At 36.3% G+C, this 20508-nt stretch overlaps 1 protein-coding gene across 4 annotated transcripts in view; it reads right to left on the reverse strand.

The window, feature by feature from the left end:
• The window catches only part of USP15 (ubiquitin specific peptidase 15), a 60459-nt gene extending 40400 nt beyond the window's left edge, over positions 1-20059 (reverse strand). The window contains exons 1-4 of one of the 4 annotated variants that reach the window (XM_079305309.1): positions 19876-20059; positions 8998-9125; positions 5834-5964; positions 3084-3210 (exon numbers count right to left, since the gene is read on the reverse strand). In XM_079305309.1, the coding sequence (XP_079161435.1) occupies positions 3084-3210; positions 5834-5964; positions 8998-9125; positions 19876-19964 (475 nt within the window). In that variant the 5' untranslated portion in view covers positions 19965-20059. Of the gene's footprint in view, positions 1-3083; positions 3211-3830; positions 3972-5833; positions 5965-8997; positions 9126-19875 lie in introns of those variants that run through there. The other 3 variants (XM_079305308.1, XM_079305310.1, XM_079305311.1) reach the window with 3 other exon arrangements.
• Between the last annotated feature and the right edge of the window lie 449 nt (positions 20060-20508).

Consider the following 20508-nt stretch of genomic DNA (forward strand, 5'->3'; position numbering starts at 1 on the left):
ATATACATCCAATGTATGACAGAATCAGCATGGTGTCTACAACAGACAGGAAGGACTGCTATTTGAAGATGCCTCTCACTCTATCAGCTGTGTACCCACAATTTGAGATGGTTCAATTTGAGAATTAAAAGTTACAGCTCCCATACAGATCATACCCTATATTGTTAAAAATGATACAGTCTATTAATAAAAACAACTGCATGCTTTAAGTACAGTTTTGAAATACCAGTAATACAAATATATCCTGGCTACTAAAAGCTATTACTATCACAAATGCTGGCTAAAGGAAACTCTTAGGTGTTAACATTAAGATGTCAGTCTGAGCAAGGAAACAGTAATCTTTCCTTCATAACGAAGGGTAAGGCTAGTCACGGATTCCAGAAAAAATAGTCCTCAAGAGTGGCAAGCATTACATCCTTGTATTCTGCAGCAGATTAAAGGGAGAGATAAATCACTGCCATTTACTAAGACAATTTACTAGCAAAAGTCCATTAGATGCAGAGCTTCTAGTAGAATCTTCTGTGAAGTTTATCAGCTCAGTTTTGGAATTGTTTTATGCCACTGTAGACACAATCTGACTCCTATTTGTCCATTACCAAGCCTACAAACAGTCTTTCTGACATTTTGTGTTTTGTAAAACTCTTACATATTAGGCTGATGACATAGTTCTATCATACTTTCACATGATTAAAATTCCTGAATGGATCATTAACTCATTTTCACTCTGAAGTCCTGATGCTCTCTGGGATTGCTGCAAAGCTGCCTCAATTACATCTATTGTCTAACTAATTTTCCTTTTAGAATGGATGCTCTCTCCCCCAAGAGAGTTAATCATCAACTAGTCTCAAAGTCACTATGCACTGTCTCCAAGGCAAGGGTCCTCAATCATAGGTTCCCAAGAAGGTCCAAAGAACATGTCAGATGTGACTAGTACCATTGCAGGAGAATGACTGGCATTATTAGGCGTCTTAAACTTTGTACTAATTTATCAACACAGCTTAGCTTCTGTTTGAATGGAAAAGCAAAGGTATTCCAGGTATAACACATATCTGAAGACTGATAGGTCAGTATTATATTATACTTAGAATATTTTTCTGGTTTTGTGAATTAAGGAAGGTCTTGTACTTATTTTTTGAGTGCAGTAAATAATATAACCAATGATGGTGGATAGGAAAAATTAAGATTTCTTGAAAAGACCGTGTCTACTTCTTTGGGGCTGTTACTGACTCTTTTGTACTACAAGCCTTCTGCAACTATAACAAAAATGCATCCTTTATTGCAATATACAAGGAAGAATGAAAAATAATCAAGATTCTGTAAGATCTCTCTTGCATATTATTTATTGATATAATAAGCATTTATTCTGTGTATTTGATGAATTCCAGAACTATCTTCAATATATCAAGGTAAGAAGCAGGGGCGGGGGGTAGAAAAATCATAATCTTAGTAATAAGATAAGAGGATTCAGTTATTATTTCACTCAAAGTGGGTTGAATTTTTCTAGCTCTTCTTCTAAGGTACAAACACTTTTGGATGCCTTGGCTAGGATGGCTTTGCTTTGTACACTGCACAAGAAGCTTCATCTTCAGAAGGAAATGTTTTTAAAGGCTTCCAGGAACCTATCATCCACATTTCAGGAAAGCAAACAAGGCCAGTGTCTGGAAAGGAATTGTCAGTGACCTCTGCTTCTCATTACCTTTTACAACAATTTATCCATAATTGTAATTCTCTCTTTGCTAAGAAAAAATAAATATATCTTCAAGTAAAAGTCATTCCAAAATGCCCTGTTCCTGATTAGAGAAACAAAATCAATCCATTACCTATAATTTCAGTGATACAATTAAATTCAGTATAGCTGCAAAATAGCTTGCATTTGGTCCTAAAGGAAGGACAATTTTAAATTGCTTTTTCCAAACTTCTGGTTTCCTTGGAAAATAATGAAGTATAACTTCCCAAGTTAAGCCAGATCTCAAAAAGTCAAATTAAAATACAACAAACCCTGTTTTGAGAAGAATTTTCACAATTTTCAAGTTGTTATTCTAGTATTAGAGATGATTATTTTTCTTATTTAAATATTCAAATTAAACAAATGACTGCTTCTCAACCAAGCAATCTGCAAAGAATTAAGTATAAGTCACTATTCATATTGTGAAGAGAAGCAAAAGCTAAAAAATATACACTGCTGTCAACAAATGTAAACAAAGTGATAGCTGGGCGCACAGTGCCAAGGGCATAGAGTACAATTCTCCATAAGGTACAAAACTGCAGAAATACAGACAACTGAAAGACTCTTATCTCAGATATACATGCACAAATACACAAAAAATGAGAAGCAACATCTTTGAAAATGTTCTGATTGTTATTTTCGAAGTCAGATATCAAAATGCTGTTTCAAACAATGACAGAAAGCTCAACGAGCAGTCAAAATAAATACAAATAAAGGTATGTTGAAGGTTTAATAGAGGATTCAATTACTGTAAAAGATTGTGCCTGGCCTGCCACTTCACAATGTGAAGAATACTTTCATCTTTTGCCATTAATAATTCCTTCTTGTGTTTTGTATATATCTTGCTCTTCATATATATGACTAGAACGTGTTGGCTAATATATGATTAATATAATTATATATATTTATAATATTATATATTTATAATATATGTAGAAAATATATTCAGTATCATATTTATGTAGACTACATAAACATTGCGATATTTATAATATGTATTATGTATAAATTATTAACATATAATAATATATATGAAAATATTTCTTACACCTAAAAAGCCAATAAAAAGTACTATGAAATCCAATAAATAACATGACATTATTTACTTTCTTAAAAGGTCAAACCTCTAAAGTTAATACAGATGCTTAAAAAATAAACCACATAATTATATTGCTAAAATTGTATTAAACCCCCCTCAATATTCCCATGTTAACTTTTAACTTTGATATAAACAAAACTACTCTCATTGTTTTGAATAGCCAAAATACCCATCTATCATTTTTTCTAAACATTTATTCAGAACTTGCTACCACATAAAGGTAACAATAACATATCTTTAGAAAATAGTCGTGCATACCTATTGTATCAGCTTTACTAAATCTTCGTGTGACAACATTGTTCATGTTTCCATTTTCACACAGTTTTAATTCTGTTAGATATACTTCTACTTTGCAGTGCTTAACAAACATACCCTGCTCAACGACCTGAAAAACAGAATGGGATCATGTATCAGTCTGAATATGTTTTCATATACACACACTTCAAAATATTTTTGAGAACTCTTCAAGAAACTGAAGTTCATGTAATGTAAGACATTTAATAAATACAAAAATTAGAACTTAAAATTCTCCTATAACTTTTCAGAAATACAGTAAATTAGAAAGTACTTTTTTACATGATGATGTCTTACCTGTGTATAACACGATGACTTTCAAAGTATAAAGTACAGCAGAAATTACAAATATGCAATCTTAATCCAAAGATACTTGATCAAAACTTAAAAACACCCAAAGCTACTTTTATTTCCAAATACATTCATTGCATGCTACTTCCTCAGAACATCAAGAGCTAGTTTTCAGAGTTGAAGAGTACTCATCAAAAATATAATACACTAAAGAAACCTGGATATCACATATTTATACAAAACCTACAAATCCTCCACTTACATTTCAATAATGAATATATTTATTTGAAATTTATCTGCTCATTACAGTTGTTTATTTTATGTTAATTTTAAAAACAGATTACAGAATAGCTAAATATACAGGGTTTTTAAATTTTTTTTTAAGAAAAGTAAAATGTAGAAAAAAATATTCAGGGTCACCTCTCAAATGTTTTTCCCTTTCATCTTCCAAAGTGTAACTGCAGTACTCTTAGTCATGTAGACTGCTCCAAAAATAGCCATCAGCCTGATATGTGATACATCTGACAAATACGGTTAAAATAAAGCCACCAGCTAATTGCTAGGAGAGATCTGCTATACAAATATACCTTATATGTATGTGCCATAGGAAAAAAATTAAGAAATTAGTGAATTAATTGCTTGCCTTAGCTTTAATGACTGTCAATCACAGCATTTAAACAAAAATGCATCTTAATTTGAGCAGTTTAGTAGTTTTTAGCTTCTAGACTCACAACAAAATAGTAGCAGTAAACAAAACTTTTTGGTATGGCTAAGACATTTCTAAGAATAAAAACCAACACTCTAGTGGTAGTACAACCTACTATGCAAGAAGCCTTAGCATTATCTGACATAGATTAAATACAGAATTTTATCAATTTAAAATTTGGATCCACACTTCAAAAATAGCTGATGTAACAAAGGAGATGAAAGAAAAGTATAATATGTTTATGAAAAAAAAAAGCAACCCATAAAGGCAGAAAGGAAAAATAATAATGAATGACAAAAGCATTAGAAACAAAACTGCTGAAAAGGAATATGTTTCTGAGAAAATAACAAAGCTATGCCAGTTTACCTGGCCACATTATACTCCATGTATTTTTCCAGTTAGCTAATGCCAAGTGGAATGGAAGTTACTCTAATTTCCTGCTCTCTCCCTCCATCTTCCTTTGAAAAAAAATTACAGACTTTTTACTTTACCATGATGATGGAAAAGTATGCAGTTTACTGAAATCCATCTTCAGATAAAACAATAACAAGCTGATAACACATATCTTTAAAGAAGGAGAGTTATTTTAACAAATTTCAGCTCTAACAGAACTAGACAAAAAGATATTTCAGGGAAGTCTCTTTAAAATAAAACCAAAAACCAAACAACTATTTTATCAGATTAGAGAAAATATTATAAAAACCTGCACAAACTTCTATTGCTGGCCAAATTAATTTTGAGGACCTGAAATTTCTTCTACAGCCATATCTATAATTTATTTGAAGAGTGGACTTCAAATAAGCAGCCAGCATTCTTGCAGTTAAACCACATTTATGTCATAAGAAGGAAACAAAAGTTGCATTACACCAGAAATCAAAAAACTAAATTCTAAGTTTAGTATTTTTTCAGTGATTTTAGAAGAATTAAAATAAAGATCCATGTAACTGGAAAAATACACCCTAGTGGTCAATACAGAAAGGATAAATATACCAAAATGTATTTTAAAAACTAAGTAATTCAGTCTAGTGAGGATGCAACTGCAATCACTTGAAAATCTTAAGAAATAATACAAACAAAAAAAGATAGTATAATCAATGAACAGGTGAAATGTCCTACCACCTTAATAATAAGCATGTTATGTGCTGGACCAAACCAAAACAAATTTAAAGATGGTAATTTTTCAGTATCTCATATTGATCGAGGGCCACACTACCACACTACTACATACCATGGACTACTACTTGTGTAGAGGTAAGCTTTTTGCCCAAAAAAGTATCCCCCTTAGCAAGCAGTTGAGCAGTGTGTTTATCAGAAAGAAACTACCAATTACTCCATCAATGTTAATATTATTAGGGCCAGGCTTTTCACTAACATAGTCAATACAGTTTTAGAGTTATTTACCTAATTACAAAATCATTTGCACTAAGAGCCATATAAACTTCTAAAGCAAATTCTTCTTGAGATATTTATTGAGAGAACTTACTTCCAGAAAAATAAAGTATTACATCCTTTGCATCCCCCTGCCTCAATATTACACATTTAAGCCTCAAAAATTTGAATAAAAATTAGATATCAGTAAGCAACTAAAGCAGGAGTTTTCAATATGCATATCACAGGCCAGAACTTCAAAGTCTGCTAATAAATTCCTGTGTAATTCCTGTATATTTGCAGGACTACATCTGAATCATACTCATCCCTGCAGGTAGCTAAAGAGTACCTTGCGTGCAATTGGCTCTTGACCTTCCATCAGTGTGTACCAGCTCACTAGCCTATTCCAGCCTTCAGTTGGCAAAAGGATGTAGTCCAGCTCATCAATGAGATGCTCCTTGAGAGACTGAGAATCACCATCTGTAAGAGAAAGATTATTTTCACTTGAATACTGTCATTCTCTACTGGAGTTTTTAATGTAACATTTTCCACATAAACAGCAGAGGTCACAATAATGTAATCAGTATTATGGTTCAAAGCAAGTCTTCTGAAACAATGTAGGCAAACTATCCAATTCATGTTTAGCACACCTATTACACGTGGTATTCCTTTACTGTATGAGTGACAACTTTATATCCCCATGCAATTATAAGCACCTAGTTTGTTATCATACACCATCCTAGCTTTCAAAGAAATCAATTCATTTCTCCCACTCACTTCACACATATTCCCACATCATTATGGATACTTCCACAGCTGAAAATGAGAACGACTACTTAAGTGTAGATTCAAGACAAAGTTTGAAGTCATTCACCCTGTGTCAGACTAGGAAAGTAGCATGTACAACCTTCTATTTAAAGGATCCTATGTGCTCTGGAAATAGTCACTACAAAATCTGCAGAGAAGGGGAGATGCTGCATTTGAATAAAACGAAATTTGAAATCCCTTAAGGTAAGCTGCATGCTTTTAGCTTTCCTTCAATCCTTATTACTAACAGCTATCTTTTGGGTCTAAGAGATGATTCCAGATGTGAGCAACTGTGAGCTTCAAACATTTAGGGCAGCAGTCTTTCCATCTGGAAGAATCACAGTGTAACTGGGAGCACAGTGTGGGGAGAAACCCACAGCACTTCTGCAGGTCTACAGAACTCTTCAGAAGAGTCATACAGGTTTTCTGCACTGATCTTACATTGCGAGAAGGTGTAATTTGGATTCTATTATCTCCTTCTGAAAAGACCAACATTTCTTTTAGCATAATTTTTTCCAGAACTATCAAACTGATACCCTGGTTCTGACAACTCAGTCCCTCATACACAACAGTGTTTTCTATGATGAACAATCAGCTACTCTAAATACCTACTTCTTTGTGCCCGCTTTGATGAAGTATCTCTTCTTTTGAACATGACACGTGCATTACATCACATTTGACATTTTTTGCACATGTTGAGATTAACTGAAATCTCTACCTGTTATATTTCATTGCTCTCACTTCATCCAAATGTTCTGGAAACAAGGGAGAAGCATTTAAGTAATATAAGCACAACATACTGCTTCAGTTTTCTGGAATCAATCTTTTGTGAATTCAATTACAGATTTCCTTATCACTGCATTACACTGCAGAACATCTGCAAAATCATGCCCATTTTAGATTATTTTATTCTTGATATCAGATGCATACTTTAAGGAGAGCAGCACAAGAGCAACTAAATCATACTATGAGCCAAAGACAAGATTAATATCCAACCATTTTCAGGGTCAGTTTATGCTACATAGAAAACCTAGTACAGAGGATTCCTGCTTTGCAATGGGTGAATAAGAAAGCTTTTATTTGCTTTATAAGGGCACTTATGCCCTTAATTTTAAAACTACCTTTACACAGGAACAGCTGATGTTGGAGGGTAACTGGATTCACTGCCAATGTGGAGTCACAGTTTAGAACCATGCATGAGCAAAAAGCAAAGGTCACAATCCCTGATGCCATTTATTTTGAGAGGAGCACTGGTAGTGTCAAAACAACAGAACACAGGTTTTTCAAAAGCTTTTAGGAAAATGGCTAACATGACTTCAAATTTGGACAGCTAACCCTAAAGCAAGCTTCATAACAGTAACTTTAAATATAATCTGAACATGTATGTAGATTAAGTTATAAATGGTACAGATGAACTAACAGTGTTTGGTACAACTAGAAATCACCTATTTTTGAAAGGGAAGACACAAAACAGAACAAACTGATACTACCTCACTGAGTATAAAAAGATGTTACTACATCTGACGTCAGCTGACATGTATCACCTGAACACCCCCACCACACTGCAAGATTTACTACAAAAATGAACAAAAGATCTAAATCCTCACATTTCAGAAAACAAAACACAACATTCACCTGGAGCAAAAAGACCTTAAAGTTTCTGGGTGGATGACAACATATAGACGTATATGACAATACAGCACCTTCTGCAAAGGCACCGGTCACTGTCAGACACACACACTGACAATTAATACAACATAGTACAAGAAGTTTTATGAAAGACACAATCATCTTCAGCATTTAATTTGTAAAATAATGAGATACTAATTACAGAAGTTTTGAATAAAGAAAGTCAAGAGTTCATCATAAACCCTGTGAAGTTGGAAAAACTGGTATTACTACGTGTCAATACAATAAGCAGCATTATTACATTACCTGTAACTGCAGAGATGAAAACAAAATATCTGTTCAATATTCTACCTGCTGGATTTTGCAGATTAAATATTAACAGCTTTAATGGTATTCTGATACTGGACATTAAATACAGAATTTGATGTGAAGATGAAAATTTGTAGGGAAGTATTCTATATAGAGACCTGAGTTCAAAATTTTGCTACAGTCAGCAAAAGTCAGATGCACCTGAGTAATTATAGCAGTGACAGAGTGTAAAATGCATATAAGACCATAAGGAAAACAGGAAATCATCCTCTATCATTTCATACAACTTAAGTCACTGAACTGAATAATACCACTTCTTCAATTGTTCCAGAGCTAAAAGGTGGACTTGGGGCTCATTTATAGAAATAAGTTTTAGAGCTCAACTTAAAAATCATATTTTAAATCAACCAATTTAGTTGAACTACAAAAAAACCCAGGGAAATCATAGTGCACTCAAGCTACCTTTTTGTCAACTTGACTAATTTTCAGCTCTCAAGATAACTCAAAATCTCATTATAAATCAGGAATTTGTACATAATGACATATTTTATTATCATTACAAAGAGGTTCCAATAATTGCATTTAGAAAATTGTGATTTATTAGGGAAATCTGTTCCAGTTCCCCTGTCATGGTCCAAAAAGAAGCCAAAATTTTTACCTTTATATATGCTGGAGTTCATTTACACTGCCAACTTCAAAAGATGAACTACCTGTGACAATTTTGCATTTAAGGTACTATTGGTTTATTTTACAGTGAGAGGCAGTTACCTTTGAGAAGTCCAGAGTTATCAATAGGACCAGGATACACATTCTGATCTCCCATCTGGTATTTGTCCCAGCTGTCAAAACCAACATATTTTTTCCACTGTTTGAACCAGCGACTATCCACTAGGTACCTTAAAAGGCAAAAGACATAAATATTAATTATTGGCATGCTACTACTTCCTACCTTATTCATGATAATGCACCAGCATTCATCAACCTTGTGAAATGACAATGCTGTTCTCTCTGTTCTGCTAACCATTATCAGCATTCTCCTACCAGAAAAGACTTTAACTGTGGTCAATTAAAGATCTCACTAACAGCACCAGGTACAGTTTTGCAAGACTGCCACTACAATGTTGCACAGGCTGAAAAAAAAGCATTTCCCTTTTTAGCACAAATGATTGTCACTTTTGATTCCTGTTCTTGATTTTTGAATTCAGAAGACTCAAGCTAAATCTCTATTATTAGACAGCCATTTAAAAAAGTGAGAGAACTTTCACTAAAGAACCGTCTACTGCTGGAGTTTTATTTGTAACACGTGCAACTTAAAAAACTTCAGAATTCTGATGCCTTGTCAAGAGAGCATGTTTTCTTCCTCTGAGTCAACATCAACACAAACAGTAAATATTCTGCTTTTGATAGAAGACTAGATGTTCCTCCTACAAATAATTATAAACATCACACTTCCATATAAAGCGATTATATCTCTAATCTCAGCTCTACAGTATTTTTATCCAGATTAAACTGTTGTCACAGTCTGTCTTTTACAAAGTCCAGTGATACCAACATTTTATAACATTTTATCTTTTTGTCCAGAATTTCTTTAAGATCAAGATGGCAAATTCATTCAGTGATACTCAAATTTTTATTCATTTTTTAAAGATACTATATGCATTATTTCTCCTTTCTAAAAGTATTCATCTTCTTTTGCCTGGTCTGTCCCAAATCTTTTGCTACTATATTAGGATGAAACTGAATTTGATTAATCTGACATGCCCTTGCCTTTTGCTTTATACATTAAGTTTTCATTCTTGTGAACATACTTAAGGCCAACAGCATTCTCCCCTTTCTCTTCTGCTGTGGCTATCCAGCTCTATTCCATAAGAGCTGTGGTTATGTGCATGGTTATGAATGCCATCACCACCAAACCTTGTAGCCTTGTTCCATTGGCCTCTACTTTCTTGACCTAAATTTGAACGACTTATGAATCTTAAGAAGAAAGGATATAATTTTACACAGAAGAGGAAATACCTTTATTTTAATTAATTCTTAAGAAATTATTACTCCTGAAGAATCATTTTACTTTACAATTGCTTTGTGTTAAATGTCTTATCACACCCCAGTAACAGAGTGATTAATACAAATTTTTGATAATAAAATTTAACAGTGTGAGAGAGCTTGGGGTCCACTCTACTAGTTTTAAATGTTCAACACCATCTATTTCAACACTTCATCAGCTTTCTTCTCCCATATCTGATTAGTTTTACCATCAACCAAAATTTGCTGTGCAGTATCTCTTGAGTCCTCCCTAAAAGCAATGTAGTAACACTGCTGTTTCCTAACATGAAGTGCAAAAAAATCTTTCATCACTTCCCTTCACATTTATGAATTTTGAATTTAGAAATCTTTTCAGGTTCAAATAAGAGCTTAATATTTCTTGATTAAAGAAAGCTGAAAGGCCACTCATGAATCATGCAAGTATGTAAGTATGGTAAGAACTAAACAGCACAGTCAAATTCCTTTACCACAAAGTAGAGGTAACATGCATTACATAGAAAAGAAAGGTCATTTGAATTTATTTAGCCAAGAAAATAAATTTGCATATAGAGATTTCGAAAAATGCTAGTAGACACTACAGATGGGAATTCTTACAGCAAATTACTGGCTATAGGCATGTATGTGCATGGGCATCTACGTTTTATACATACTGGGCCTTTTAATGAACATTCTGCTACTTTTGCTTCAATAGCAATCTGGTACAGGTGAGAAAAGCTATTTTGAGTTATTATTGAACAGAGTCACAGTAGCTGTAATCTCTCTTACTCTGGTTTAAGAATGGTATTCCTCAATTTAGTACTCTGAATAAAAAAACCCAAAAAACTACTCCCATTCTCCCCACCCCCCATAAAAAAAAAAAAAACGGGAATTCCAGGCTGAGATAATAAAAATTTACTGGAAACAGAAATGAGACTAAAAAAGAAACAGTAACAGCAACAATATTAATAACAGAAGTGTAAAAAAGCGCGTGATTTACATGCAAAATGCTCATCCTGGGAGACCGAACTCCCACCATGCCTTTTCTCACCCTGAAGCCACATCTCTCTTTTCCCAAGCAGAAGCCCCTGAGTCCCACCCCTTGGGGTGGTAGAGTATAATAACCTAGACATGCCCAGGGCTGGGCTCCAGGCTCCACTCCTCAATGTGGAAAAATTAACTCTATCCTGGCCAAAACCAGAACACCCCATTACAAGAACTTACTCTTAATCAAGACATGAAATACTACTTTTCCAGTAAGAATAGGGAAACCACAAATTTGCATTCAAATGCTGTACACTACCCTCATTTTATGCAAGAAGAAGAATATGCCACATTAAAGATTATGCTGGGGAAAGGAAAAAAAAAAAAAAAAAAAAAAAAAAAAGGAGCACAGTTACACCACGCTCAGTTTAAGGTGAATCAATCAACCTGCTAAAGCTCTTCTGTAGCCAAAATCCAGACTTCTTAGCATTAATAGGAAACGTAATAATCAGAGATTTATAACTTAAAGCTTTTGACTCTAAAGCTCTTTGAGCATTCTCACCACGATCAACAAGACTACTCATCTGCACAAGCGAAGGCAAACCACTGGAAGACAATTTAATTCATCTTTTCATCAGTGTTATAATATCCATGATACAATCAACCACCTGAAAACTAAGTATTACCTATGAGGGATATCCAGTAATTTAAGCGGAAGCTCAAGTAAACAGACCTATATCTGCTAAACCCTCATTTCTTAAATTATATTTGATCCCTTTTTAAGGAAAAAATATTTAAAACTTGGGGTATGGACTTGGACCAGAAACACTTCCCTGTAATGAGTGTTGTCCCAGATACAAAAATAGCATACCATGCATTAGTATAACAGAGACCAAAATATATATATTAAGCTTGGTACAATGTTTTGTTTTTATTTTTGTTCCTACTACCTAATGCAGGAAGGAGTTGTTCTAAATGAGTCCAATGCTACACTAGTTTTTTGAACTGTGGACTTGACCAAGAAGGCTACTCCAGAACTCCCCATCAAAGTTAAGATGTATGGCCTATCCAGTTTTTAGAATTATGATTAGGAAATGTTTATTATCTGATGGAATCAAGATTTCATTCAATCAGGAAACACAAATTTTGGTCCCTGGCAATGTCATCAGTTTAGCTAGTGAGCAGTACAACCAACCCATCTTCTGAGGTAAAACAGATCTGTAGGATATGAATAAAGATTAAAGTCAAGAACAGTCTTAAATTTCTAGGTATTCTGTTTTGAGGGACAAACCTTAAAAACTAAGACAATTGCACAGCCAAATGAACCAGTTAACTCTAAAACAAAAGATATCTGACATTTATATATATGTCAACTAAATCAGTAACCTCAAATTGTTTGAAGAAAATAGTACAACCAAGTCACTCAGAGCCAATTGGTCAACAACATACAACACTGAAATAAGCTCAAACCTTTACCTAAAATTAAGAAAAACATGATTTTATAATTTGCTGAAAATTACACTCAAATAGGGAATTTGCAGTATTACTGGAAAACTGGAAGTATAGGTAAAGTTTAAGTAGCTTTAGGAGTTTTTTCTTGGTTATATTATGCATACTTAAAATTTTCTTTGTGCAAGTAGAATCGAAAACTACAGAATATGTAAATATGTTCTCAGTCCAAGTCTGGCCTACTTCATTACCCAGGATTTACTTCTGAGTAGAGCATCAGATTGCTTCATAAGATATATCTGCCCTCTCTGTAAAATGTTGCCTGTATGAAGTGGATTATCCTATACAAGGGACAATTTATACTCTAGAGTCCTCTGAAATGCCAGATAATGGAATAAACATGAGGAAATGAAGCTGCAACAGGGGGCATCACCAGAAGCCTGAGGGGGTGGCTGGTCACTGGAACAGGCTCCCTAGGGATGTGGTCATATCACCAAGCCAGTCAGTTCAAGGATAACTTGGAAGACACTCTTAGCCATATGGTTTAGCTTTAGGCAGTCCTGCAAAGAGCAGGAAGTTGGATTCAATGTCCCTTATGGGTCACTTTAAATTTGGGATATTTGGCCTTGGCCAATGGTCAGTCCATCTGAGGCCAGCTGGCACTGGCTCTGTAAGACACAGAAGAAGCTTCTGGCAGCTTTTCCTAAAAGTCATCCCTGTAGTAACCCCGCTACCCACACCTTGCCATGCAAACCCAATAAAATTGGGTCACCCAGTTAAATTTACCAGAAAAGACCATATCCTCATGTATGACCAAATGATCAACTGTAGAGACTCAAGGCAGCCCAAAATAGGATTACTTACAGCCTTTGCACATTAACTTACAAGTATAAAAAATATAAAACCACAACAAATAATAACAATCAATTTAAAGAAATTTTAAAATTTCACAGCTGCATGACTACATGGACTTTGTTCACTGGACAGAGAAAGTACTACCAGGAAAGTTACTAAGTGATTTCTAAAATTCTCCCATGGTTTGTGACTTTTCAATGCAATTCAAATTCACCTGTTATTTACTGCTTATTTTGACTCAATAAACCTAATTAACATAATAGAAACATTACACAAGTACAACTACATTTATTCCTTACCTCAACATCCAAGTTGATAGAAAAATATCTGAATAGTATGACTAAGATCTTGGTATTTCCCACTGCTGTCAAAAGCATTCTGAATTCTTGTGACCACTATATATAGACAAAATTAAACAACATGTAACCTAGATTTATTTATTTTGACTGATACATTAACTCTTTGAATTCAAAATCAAACCAGAAAACTTTAATATGCAATAAAGACACTTCAAAGAGAGACACACATTCTGCACTGTGTACTGCTAGGATATCTTTTGAACAGAAGCTGTTTCACTTTTAACAGTAAAACTGTGCAAATTGTCCAGAGAGATAGGTGAGGATTTTTTCTTTACTCTCCTCACTGTGCATGAGAACAGATTAAGCAATACAGAGGACAAAGTGGAACAACTGTTTTGCAGAAAGCAAATTAGGACTCCTGCTTAAAGGCACAGCATCTGATTTGTGTTCTTGCACAACTGCAACTATAAAAATAAGAATGTAAGAATGGGTTTGTATCTATATTTCTACTTTGATTAAGGTGATGAAAACTGCTTGACCAAATACACTCATAATTAATAGATGTCTTCAAATTCCATTTTCTTTCAGAATTAACAAGTTCTTCAAGTTCAAAATGGTGATAATTATTCTACTCTATCACCAAAACCATACTATCTATTTATTCAAAATGTAGGTTAATCCACAAAAAAATACAGGTGTCAAAGACAAAAAAAAATCAGTTAAGAAATCCATCTAAGTATTCCAGATTCCTCTTCAGAAATAAGTATTTAGTTCAATAAAATGCACCAAGATTTCAAATCAACTAATCAAATTCCCACTACAGCTTGTGATATGCTCCACTCCTATAATGTGCTGCAGTAACTTAAGCAGCACATTCTTCATCACCATTACCAAGAGGCTGACCAAAAAGTATGATTCAGACAAAATTAGTGGAGGGCAACTTTGTGTTAAAATATCAGTGTGAACATAATATTAACAACCGTCTAAGTGTTTTGTATAACCTTAAAAATTTTACATTTAAGTAAAGACTTTCAATTAAAAAATAATCTAACAAATCAATTTTCTGGCAAAAGCTTGGAACAACCATGACTTTAACATGCTCTCACCCCACCAAATCAATTAACAGAAGAAAAATGTATCTACTCATTTCCACTGTTAAGTATTGTCCAGAAGAATTTAAATCTTTGTAAACCACTGGTGACATGCATTCTTTATGCAGTGAGAAAAACCTAACACCAAACTTCAGCCTCAATATTTATAAATCAAAATCTGCAACTTAAACCTCATCTGAAAAACAAAAAAAAAAAAACCCACCCATCCAATTCTTAATCTATCCCTGGAACACTGATATAGTGTTCCTTGTTTCTCATTCCATGAAGTTATCAAAATAATTTAGAATACCATACCAAATATTATTGAAGCACATGTCTATAACATCTCGTGGCCTCAGTGAAATCAAGTAAAATCTTCCATTAACATTCAAGCTATGTTCTGTTCATGTACAACACAATGATGGGTGATGAAATGTGGGAAACACTGAGAGGACAGTACTGAGAAAAAGGTACATGGCCTGACTCTTGGGGATATCCTGTGCAGAGCTGAGTTGGATTTGATGAACTTTGTAGGCCCCTTCCAACTCAGCATGTTCTTTGAAGACCACAGTGTAAAATACTATAAAAGCTAAGCACTTCAGCATCAAGGCTGTCATCAGTGATAGACACTGCAGGGTTTTTAAGTAGGGCTACAGATGTCTGTTCATCAAGATTCCTAAGTTTTCACTGCAGCCAGAACTGAAACACTTTCATGTTCAATAGGGAAATTCACTTCTGGAGAAAAATCCTTTAAGGTTGAACTTATCAGATCTACTGATCACTCACTTGGAAGGATTTTCACCCCACTTCATTTTTACTTACTCTCTTCAGTGACCAAGTATTACAACTGAAAAGATAATGAAATTCCCACAGGTTAAGAAAATAATATTTTTTTTCACTGTCCAAGAAATGCACTGTATGGATAATAACAGCACTCTAACTAGACTCAGCAGAACTTCAGAAGTGAGATGTATCAGACATTTCTGAAAACTAAAAATACTATACTCCCGTGGTTTTATTATTTGCAAGTCTTAAAAACCAAGAAGAGATTAAGAATCTCTCTCATCACTCTTGTGAAGTGATGACTGGCACTGAAACTCATCGGCTAACAGGGCTGAAAAATCAACATCTTCCTTCTGGCCTAAACCTGACTAGCTTCAGTTTATATAGTGTCTTAAATCTTTATCTGCTCATCTAAAAATCCTTATCCTATAAGACATCTTCCTCTTACGTAACTATTTCAGCACGCGACTCAAAATTCCAGAAAAACAAAATAAGGTTCTCCAAGCTCTTCTCTGGGAGACAAGGCTTCTGCCTTCCCTGTTAGATTTTGAAATGTCTGAACTCACTCTAAATGAATACCTTCTGTCACATGTGGACACCAGAACTGGACAGTAGAATGGTTTCACTAATATACTCTGTATACAGTATATATTTATACTGCTACTAGGTATTCCTTATTCAAACATCTAGCGATTGCATTTGTTCCCTTAGTCACTAAATAAACTCTGTGACATAGTTTTTGTCCACTGTAACTGTCAAGTGACTTCTATATTCTCATCAGCTCACAAATTGTTAGGGCAAGTAATAGATGAAAGAAGCACAGTGGAGAAACTCTACGAGGAAGAGAGAGAAAAAGTGGTAAAAACTGATTGCTGAGTTGTTAGCTATTTTTAAGTCACTATCACACACTTTAAGTAAAACATTTATTGGCAGGTGATACCTAAAGGTGAGAAATGTGGTTACACATATCCTAGACCAAGGAGTGAAAATATGTGCAAGAGGTGGCCAAGAGTATGCAAGCATTTGTAATGTCATATCTGAGCTACTGAGACATTTCAAATTAAGCCACAAAAGAAGGAACTACAGGGAAGTCAGGGCAGAAAGTGGTTTTAAAGTATAATCAAGAAATTACACTTCAATATGGGGAAGAAATTACAGAGAAATCTCACAAGAAGTCCCCCGTGGAAAATCTGATGGTCTTCCTCTCTATAACAAATCTGTTCCAAGATCAATAACTGCCAGTATTGAAAACGGTACTTCTGTGATACTGTAAAAACAGAAAAACCTGGCAAGGTTCTCAAGAGTATCACTGCAGCTACAAAGGCACTAAATGACATCACCAAGACCAGTTGGTCACACAAGTTATACTGTGCCTAAAAATTTGATGAACATCAATAGTTCTTCAATTTCTGAGAGAAGAAGACATTGAGTGAATTCAGATTTGCCTGCAGCTGTAATAACCAATAATTTTTGTCATTCTGAATGAGAGGATAAAATCTCCTCAGACAATAAATTCTTCTCACTTGTCTAGCACCAGTAGAAAGAGTATCAAAATACTGAGACGTAATCACACCAGATGCTAAAACTGCAAAACGAAATGCAGCATTTTCTCTTTTCCTAAGCAGAAGTCTAGGTCTTCCAACCACAGAAACTGAAGATCCTTTGGACAACACACAAGAAGTAAAACTTGTATTAATTCAGGTTCTGTGGAACAAAAGTGTAGTTTTTGTACTGACTTTACTAATGAAAGTAGTATTATTCAAAAGAACTGATAAACAAAGGAAGCTCTTCTTGGAAAAATCTGATGTTTATTTAATGTATGGTTGGAAAAATAAGATAAATGGAGAGACAGAAGAATCCTCAGTCTCTCAAGAGTTTAATCATTTATTAACTGGTCATAAAGAATGCAAAAAAGATCACTGGGACAAACTAGCCCAAAACTTTGTCCCTGCACCTGAAGAAATTAAAAGACAGTAACCTTGCCTGTCCATTGGAGCAATACAAATAATGCATACTATTCCCAAGATACCTTAAAAAAACATCTAATGGAACAAACTCCACAGCTTACTAAACCACCTAGTCAACCCATTTCTAATTCTAGCAATTCTTCTTCTAATACCTAACTCTAAAAATGTTGCATTTCAAGTCAGTTTTATTTCTTTCTCTCTGAAGTCCACAGGAAGAACTAAGGAAGAAATTAATCAGCCACTTCATAGATGCTTCTAAGATTTGTCTCTCTTTGCCTTATTCTGTAGTTGCTTTTTCTTAGAGAAAACCCCCAAAGCTCTGTACTTTCCATATATAGCTTATTGTTCTCTCCACTCTAAATTTTGAAGAGTATGGAAAAGACTTTCCATGTATAAGCCAGCATTTTTAAAAGGACTGCATTTGAGTGTTTTAAAGTACAAACAGAACAACCTGGTATGGCACTGCTGAATTTTTTTCAGCAGTATTTACTACTGAATCAAAGCAATTCGGAATCATGGCTTACAGCACGTTAACTGTTGCTTCCTCACTGATGTCCCAAAAGATCAAAAAGCCATTGACAAAGTATCTTTAAAAAATGGTTTGGACTAAATGTAGCTTTTAATTTGTGAAGACAGCTACACAGTTGAAGTATAAATTCTATGAATGCATAAGCATACACCTTTATGTAGCTCAATTTAACAGTTCACAAGTAAAACTTTATGGGACTTTGCCGTAGCTTATTCAATTCTAAAACACATGACTTAGATCAGTGTCAATCACAGCTGGTTATATTTTCACAGAACATTTAGAAGCTTTTCCCACATAATTAATTCTTCCATATTAAAATATCAAATGCACTAAAAAGCACAATAAACTTACTGTTTCAGTCATGCTGTCAACTAGTCATAAAAGTACTATCACTCTGAACAACACTAACTGCCTGAAACATCATTTTAGTAACTGGGAACTACCCAACAGAACCATAAAAAAATAGTCTTGAAAGACATCAAGCCTGAGCACATGTTTACTACCGCTGGCCATTTTCAACACTATAATGTGAATTAATTTCCTTTTCCTAGTTTCTTACACTTTTCCAGTTTCAAGAGCAGTCTGTTCCTATGACAAAACTGAACATGTACTCAGCAGTATTTGAATAATGCATCAGAATGTATGCTTCTGACACATGCTGCAGTATCAACACTGTTAAATATAGTCTTTTATAGAACTGGAACAGTGAGTGATGACAGCTGAAATGAGGTGGGCTGGTTCTACTTCTATGTGTTCACAGTTAATTTTCTGTAAGTTAATGCTTCAGCCTTTGTCTTTGGGTGACAGTTTCACACAGGAAGAGATGAAGAGGTTGAGTCGTGGAAGAAGTGTCAGTTCCTTATTTTTTCCCCTCCTAAAAAATACTTTCACTTCCTAGCCTCACAGAACTACAACTACAGAAGCTCAATTACCAAATACACGCCAAAAAGAGGTGTTTATTTAACCTAATTCTTTTCAACCGTGGATTATTCTGTTGACATACTAAGAAATATTTTACGACTGACCAAAAAAACATATTCTTCAAACGTTCGTTGTGGAAAAGGTATAAGGTCCGTTCGCACCTTCAGGGACCCTTTCTCAGGAAGCTAACACGTTTACAGTCCAAATAAAATTTAAACTCAAGGCTTGCCACGGACGGGCATCAGGGCAAGCTAGGCCAGGGTATAGATATCATTTCTGATAACGTGAAGGTGAAGCCGGGGCCATTTCCGCCCGGATAATGGAAGAAGCGCTTGGCAGCAGGGCCCTTCTCGCCCAGCTCAACACTCCCCGCGCAGCCGAAACAAGCGCCCCGCGGGCTCCAGGCCCGCCATCCGGGGCTGCCCCGCCGCCTCCCCCGCAGGGCGCTGACCTCGCCGCCTCCCGCCGCAGCCCGGGCCTGGCCGAGGCCCCGCCGCGCCCAGCCGGCCGCTCCCCGCCTGGCAGCAGCGGCGGGAACCGAGCGGCGGGAAGCGCGGGGAACAGCGCTGCCTCCCTGCCCTTGTCACCCGCCTCCACCTTCCCGGCAGCGGGAGGGACGTCGAGCCGCCCCCGGGAGCGGGTTGGGGGAGGGCGAGGGGAGGAGGTCGGTCCCTCCGGCAGCCAAGCGGCCCCGGGGCGGGGGCGCCGCCCGCGCCGGTCTGCCCGAGCCCCCCCCGCTCCTCCCTCACCAGGTGTCGCCCTTGCGGAGGGCGGTTTTGAGCAGCGCCGCGACGTCCGTGCGCTGGGTCTCCAGATCCGCCGCGCCTCCCTCCGCCATCTTCTCCGCCCGGCAGCGGCAGCGGCGGCAGGGGCAGGAGCGCGCCGCGCTGCATGCTGGGAGTGACGCCTGCGGGGGGCGGCCGCGGCCCCGCCCTTCCCAGAGGCCGCGGGGCGGGGGCCGGAGCGGCCCGGGCGGTGCAGCGCCCCCGCGCGGCCGGGAGGTCTGTCGGCGAGGGACGGCGCCGTGACTCGACTGCGGCGCGTGCGTAATTAAATCACTGTGCCTCGCTACCTAATTAATGATTTGGGTCGCCATAGCTCGTGTCCTGTGCAAATGCTGTTCAGGCGGGTTCAGATGTTCTGCGTGACTCACATCAGCTTTTCCAGACCTTTGCAGAAACCAACGGATAATTTGTTGGTTTTTTTCCAGTCGCTCTTGCCTGAACCTTGAGCAAACAGTGCAACCTATTGCTTGGCACTTCGCACACACACAGGAGGAAAAAAAAATAATAAAGGCCACATACAACATTACATAACCAGCCAGGTCCTCCCTGTCTTCACCTTTGTGCAGACATTTCAAAGAATCCAGTTGGTGTGGGAAT

Source organism: Erithacus rubecula (genome assembly GCF_903797595.1).
Source record: "Erithacus rubecula genome assembly, chromosome: 4".
In the NCBI taxonomy this organism is placed as follows: domain Eukaryota; kingdom Metazoa; phylum Chordata; class Aves; order Passeriformes; family Muscicapidae; genus Erithacus; species Erithacus rubecula.